The sequence below is a fragment of the Notamacropus eugenii genome, chromosome 4 (assembly GCF_028372415.1).
Source record: "Notamacropus eugenii isolate mMacEug1 chromosome 4, mMacEug1.pri_v2, whole genome shotgun sequence".
Classification (NCBI taxonomy): domain Eukaryota; kingdom Metazoa; phylum Chordata; class Mammalia; order Diprotodontia; family Macropodidae; genus Notamacropus; species Notamacropus eugenii.
The window spans coordinates 62,734,288-62,740,287 of record NC_092875.1 but is presented as its reverse complement, the minus strand read 5'-3'; the positions used below and the strand labels follow the sequence as shown (position 1 = coordinate 62,740,287).

Sequence of the window (6,000 nt, the reverse complement as noted above, 5' to 3'; positions counted from 1 at the left end):
ACACTGCGGACCTTTTCCTGGGTTCCAGATACTCATAAAAGACAAAGGCCTGGGAAGATGTCAGTTTGGATACCATTCTATAGGCTAGAGATGATTCAATCTGGTAGCATTTTTTTCTTCAACGAATAGGATTTATTTTTCTCCCCAAACCCATCCATCTTTTAAACTGTCCTATTCCCAGCATCCTTCCAGTCACTCAGGTTCTCAACTAAACCCTTCTTTTCCCTACCCTTTATAGCTAATCAGCTGACAAGTTCTGGATGACTTTTGAATCTTGCCTCAGATCCAAGCCCTTCCTTTCACCTCTGGCCAGCTGAGCCTCAAGAGCCTTGTACCTAGGGCTGCTAGTGGATGGGACAAGACATTTGTAAATAGATGTGAAGCACTTTGAAGTTAACCATTATCTTTTCTTTTTTCTGGATCTCCCTTGTCACACGAAGCTTATCACCTGAGGTAGTAAACTACTCTTTCTTGCAAAGACTACTCCAATAGTTTCCCTAGGTCTCATTTGGGCCCCTTTCAATTGATCATTCCCCTGCAGGCACCTGAAGCCCCAGCCTTCCTCACGATTACAGACCACTGCATTCCCCTTTTTGTACCACGTTTGGTTAGTCTTGTCACTTCTGGCCGACTTGAAGATTCAGCTCAATAGCCCCCTTCCACAAAGAGCCTTTCTTGTTCTCCCCTACTGCTGGTGCCCTCCTTTGCAGAACTATCTTTATGCATCTACTACATATGGTCTCTCTGAGAAGGCAAGAGATGCTTGGGAGGAAGGCCTCTTTCACTATTCCCAGCAGGCATTTAGCAGTGTCTACTTAGCCTAAAGTGGTTTGTTTGTTGATCCAGAGATCTAATCTTCTTACACAGATTGTACTGTAAACTGCTCAATGAATTTTGGGTGGCTATTTCCACAGTTTCATGAAAAGCAACAAGTATGACTATCTGGAGTCTGGGAAACAGGTTAAATTCAATCAATCCATCATAATCAGGTGTACACTTTCCCTAGTGTTCCTTGAGATAAAGTTTCTACACACCTCGTCCTAACAATCCAAAAGCTCACTAGTCACTTTAGCTTACTCCCAAGCCCTCTTACTGTCTAGTTAATAACCCCAAGGCAGGTCCATTTCTGCCTCTCTGCTCTCCCCAAGTCACCAGCAGATATCATGTGGGCAGAATCATAGAAAATCACAGTTCAGACCTGTGAATTAATGAAGAGGAATAATTAACCCAACAGCTGCTATCCTGGGCATCCCCGTGGGGCTGATTAGAGAAGGGGAAATGCTGCCTTCAGCTAGACTAATCTCTAGGGGGCAGGCCTTGAAGCCAACATAGCCTGGGAGATTACACAGGCAGAATCAAAGCTGGGAAACTGGGTCATGGATGCATTGAGGACTCTGCAGCAACTTCTCCCAACAAAACCCATTCCTCTCAGGGTCACAGCCTCCCACCCAACACGGGTCAGGCACCTGAAAATACCACACAGTCACTAAGAACTTTCTTGTTTTTATTGTTAGAATCCGGGTTACTTGAGAGGGATGAAACGAGAGGAGTGAGTAGCTCCAATACCCGGCCGGCCATGTTTCACAGGCTTGTAAGTGATAGAGAATTCGCCCAGGTAGTGTCCGATCATCTCAGGCTGAAAGACAAGACAGATAGCTCATGGTTTACAAGCAAGCTGCTGTGAAGGAGGCAAAGCACCTTACTCCACCCAAAGTTAATGTCTCTTATTACAAAGGCCAAGAACGTCTAAGAATAATGGGCTCCCAAGATTTAGAGCTGAAAAAACTGTTGTGGACCGCAAAGAAGCTGTGACTTGTGGGGCACGTTAAAAAACACTGGGCTCCCATCACTCTGGAGAGACCTGGACTCCAATCTTGGAGCTACCTTTTGTGCTGAGCCTCCTTCACCTGGAAAAATGCTCTACAATTTGCATTGTTGTACCAAATAACCAGGCTGTCAATCAAGCCCAGGGCTCTGCATGCAAGTTCAATTCTCTAAAAGAAGCCATCACAGTCTGAGGTTATACTTGTGGACTTGATTGAAACCATTTCCTCTTTTGCTCAGTGTTGCCCCTAAGCTCTAGACCTACTGTCTCCTCCCCAGCCTGGCCCTAAGCAGTTGTACTAAGCAGTATCTTTGAAACTACAAGTGTTCCAAGACCAAAGCAGTTTGTGATGCACTCAGGTAGGTGATAAATCAAAGAACTGAGAGAGCTGGCCTTGGAGCATCCAATTCTCATCTGAGAAAACTGAGGCTTAGAAATAATGACCTGAGAGGTCATATGGTATAGTGGTTAATACTGTACACAAGTAAAGAAGACCTGAATATCCCTATTTACCCAGTGCATATCAGAGTGGATGGCACACAGCAGGTACTTAATATTTATTGGCACTTCTCAGTCACTTCCTAGCAGCTGCAATCCTAAGCCAGTCATCTGTTCTTATCTGAACAATGAAGAGTTGGTAGTAACTATTTCTCTTTTACCCAGGAACCTTGAGGGTCTCCCCCTCCCAGTTTGATTTTTTAAAAATTTTGATTAAAGGGGCCATCCCTTGAATAACTTCTTCAAGAAGCCTATTCACTGAATGGGTGCATGGATGAATATCAGGCCACTGGCTCCAGACTGACTCTGGAGAAGAAAGTGAGGCTGGTGACCTTGTACAGTCCTCCCTCCCTCACTCAAAGTCAACCACAAGTCATGTCATCATCTTGATGTCAGTCCTCTTCGAGCATGAAGGACAAACACAACCTCCTTTCCGTCTCTAAATCTGACATGTTTAAGGTCATATACAGGAATAATTGGGGCTAGGAATTAACAATCAGATTCCTCACTCCAAATTCTCTTTTTTCCCTCCAGTAACATTTTACTGTTTTGATGAGTAGAGTCCTAGCATCATCAGTCCTTACCTTAATTTCTACCTGATTGAAGGTCTTGCCGTTATAAACACCCACCATACTTCCCACCATCTCAGGCAGGATGATCATGTCTCGAAGATGTGTCTTCACTACCTCAGGCTTTTCCATGGGGGGTGCCTCCTTCTTGGCCTTCCTCAGGCGCTTCAGGAGGGAATGCTGTTTGCGCCGCAGACCCCTGTTGAGTCGCCGCCGCTGTCGAGCGCTGTACAACTGCATGAGCTGTTCACTGCAGGAGATTGGGAGAAGGGAGACAAGTTAGCAGGACATACCCAGGCAGTGGAGGAAAAACTGATGCTCAAAAGTTGGGAATATCTACAGGGTCTATTTCATTTTTATTTTGGGATGTGCGAAGGGATAAGACTATTTAAGAGCACAGACCAGCAGATGGTGCCATTGATAGCGCTGGACTAGGAAACAGGAACACCAAGTTAGAATCCTGCCTCAGACACCTAATAGTCACATGACCTGGGCCAAGTCCACTTTATTTCTCATCTGTAAAATTGGAATACTAGCACCTATACCTCATAAGATTACTGTGAGGATCAAAAGAGAGAACACATACACACATAAAATGCTTGAAGGAAACCTTACAAGCACCATTCAACTCAAGGCACACCTCTCCTTCCACAGCCACACAATCCCCAAACATCATTCCAAAATTTAGTTTAAATCTGCCCAGGGGCATACGGATTCTTCTAGTGTATCGAAGATTTGATTCTGAGCAGAAACTGCCAGGAACCAGTGATATGGCCCAAACTGGCCCAGTAAGACCGGGAACATCTTCCCCTAAATTTCCACAACACTCCCTGCCCAAGGGCTTGCTAAGTACATTCTAAGAAAAAGCCAGGGGAGCAAGCTGAGGAAGTTAGAACTCAAGAGGCCAGAGATCCACGGTCCCAGGCCTGGATCTCACCGAGTTACAGTGGGGGGGGGGGGGGGGGCTCCCCAGGACTACGGCAGGGCCTACAACTGCCCCTGGACCCCAGGGCAGGAGCGCTCTTCCTGCGCACTTGACCCAAGGTTCAGGGAGAGAAGAGACGGGGCGGGGCGGATCTACAGTGCCTTGGGTGGCAGACCCAGCCGCCCCGTCCTCCCGGCTCAGGACGAGCATCGATCACCCGTGTCTCCATCAGGGCCAAGCCCCACTCTGGACAGAAGCGTGCATCCGCGGGGAGAGGCCCCAGGCATCGGGCCTTCGGGCCCGGCAGGGGGGCTCGGCCTCGTGGGGGAGGGGAGGCTCCGGCCGCAGCCCCAGACAACCCCTCCCCCACCGGGCCCTTACTAGGACATGTCCAGCAGCTGGTCCAGGTCCACGCCGCGGTAAGTGAACTTCCGGAACGTTCGCTTCTTCTTCTGCTCCACTTCCGCCTGTTAAGAGCCGGGATCCCGGTGAGACTTCTTGGCCCGGGCCTGGGGAGGCCTCCCGGGCCGCCCCTCGCCCCCGCCCCGCAGGCCGCCAGGGGCCACCAGGCCTCGCGCCGCGACAACCCCCGCCTGGGAGCTCGGACCCCACGGGGCCTCCGGCCCGACCCTGGCCGCCCCTCCACACACGGGGGCTAAGAAGCTCGGGGGCACGCCTAGGAGACCCAAGGCCTCCCGGCAGGGGCGGATGAGGACGGATACAAAACCCCGGCCCGGCCTCCCCGAGCCCGTCGGCGCCAGCACCTACCATCTTGTCTGCCGTCAGGAAAAGACCGCTCCCGATTGCGCAGGCGCAGATATCGCGCGACGACACCCCACGCCGGCGCGCTCCGGCCCCGCCCCCTGTGGCGTTGCACGCAGGCCCCGCCCCTTCCGTTCTTCCTCCGTGATCTGGGAGTGCACCCTCTCCTGGCCGGGAGGCGCAAAGCAGTACGTAGAGCGTTGACGCGCCGCAGGCATGTGCCAAGTAAGGGCTTTGGAAGACTTACCTGGGGCTTGAGATGGCCGGAGGGGCAGAGGTTTCGGTGGGCGGAAGAGCCGGTTCGAATACTGCCCGGACCCTTAGGGATGCGCGTATGGAACCTGGGGAGGTAAAGCCTAACTGGTCCCAAGCAAGGCTCCTCCCTTCCCGGGGGCTGAGCTGTACCCATGAAGTGAACTCCAAAGAACCTCCCGGGGTTCTGGTTCTGAGGTCCCCCCCTCCAGGCCCGATAGTCCGTGTTCTACGTCCCTCCCAGCCCTGACTCTCCAGGTTCTGGGTTCGGAGGTCCGATCCGTCTGCGCGCTGCCGTTCCCATCCCTCGCCAGCCTCAGGCAGGTGCCTTTCTCAGAGCTCGGAGCTGGTCACCCGGGTTCTCCCTCCCTCTGCCCTCCTCTGCTGCTGCTGCTGCTGCCGGCTGGCGAAGGAAGGGAGCACGTGTGTGAAAGTCTCTCCGGGGAAAGAGGGGGTACAGGAGCTGCCTGGCTCAGGGGGCCCCGGCCCCAGGGAGGGAGCCAGGTGGTTCTGACTAGAACCTCAGCCCTAGGTGCTTCCTGACCTGGGCACCAAGAGACCAGACAAGCCCCACATAACGGAACCTAATCTCCCAGAATTATTAGCCTGTCCGGGCTGAAAAGATCCTTGCCAGCCGGTCCAAGGGTTCTTAAACTGGAGGTGAACTTTTTTAACCTTTTGATAACTATTCCACTGTAATTGGCTTCCTCTTATTTTAGGTAATTAAAACCATGATGGTGAGAAGGGGCTTGCCAGGCTGCTAAGGGGGTCCGTGACACAGATAAGGTGAAGAACCCCTGATCTAAGTTTTTGTTTGGGTTTTTGAGGCAGTCAGGGTTAAGTGACTTACCCAGGGTCACACAACTACTAAATGTCTAAAGGCAGACTTTAATTCCAGTTCTCCTGACTCCAAAGGCTTTATCCACTGCACCACCCCCAGTTCCGTTTTACAGGTAAGAAACCGATTCGGCAACTGGAGATGCCTTGGCCAATGGATGGCAAGAGCTGGGAACAGCATCCAGGTTTCCAAATTCCTAGTCCATGGCTGGGGGTGGGTGGGAAGGAAGACATGTTGGTTATTGGGGGGGCTCAGTTGTTCCCTTGTCCTCCTGTCCTCCTTGCCCTTTGAGACCTGATAACAGGAGTCCTGCCAGCTCCCTCATTTTAGA

General features: G+C 51.5%; 1 protein-coding gene across 1 annotated transcript; it reads right to left on the bottom strand.

The window, feature by feature from the left end:
* Nucleotides 1–1,487: 1,487 nt before the first annotated feature.
* Nucleotides 1,488–5,149, bottom strand: RPS15 (ribosomal protein S15). Its single transcript, XM_072601405.1, has 4 exons — nt 4,586–5,149; nt 4,199–4,284; nt 2,908–3,142; nt 1,488–1,636 (listed from the first exon to the last, which is right to left on the bottom strand). The coding sequence occupies exons 1-4, from the start codon at nt 4,586–4,588 to the stop codon at nt 1,523–1,525; spliced, it is 438 nt and encodes a 145-aa protein (XP_072457506.1). The 5' UTR covers nt 4,589–5,149; the 3' UTR covers nt 1,488–1,522.
* Between the last annotated feature and the right edge of the window lie 851 nt (nt 5,150–6,000).

What these genes read in the sequence shown, in the direction of transcription:
- RPS15 (XM_072601405.1), bottom strand. An exon ending in CAGCTGCTGGACATGTCCTA is followed by an intron (nt 3,143 to 4,198) that starts GTAAGGGCCCGG and finishes AATCTCCTGCAG; the next exon opens with TGAACAGCTCATGCAGTTGT. An exon ending in TCAATCAGGTAGAAATTAAG is followed by an intron (nt 1,637 to 2,907) that starts GTAAGGACTGAT and finishes CTTGTCTTTCAG; the next exon opens with CCTGAGATGATCGGACACTA.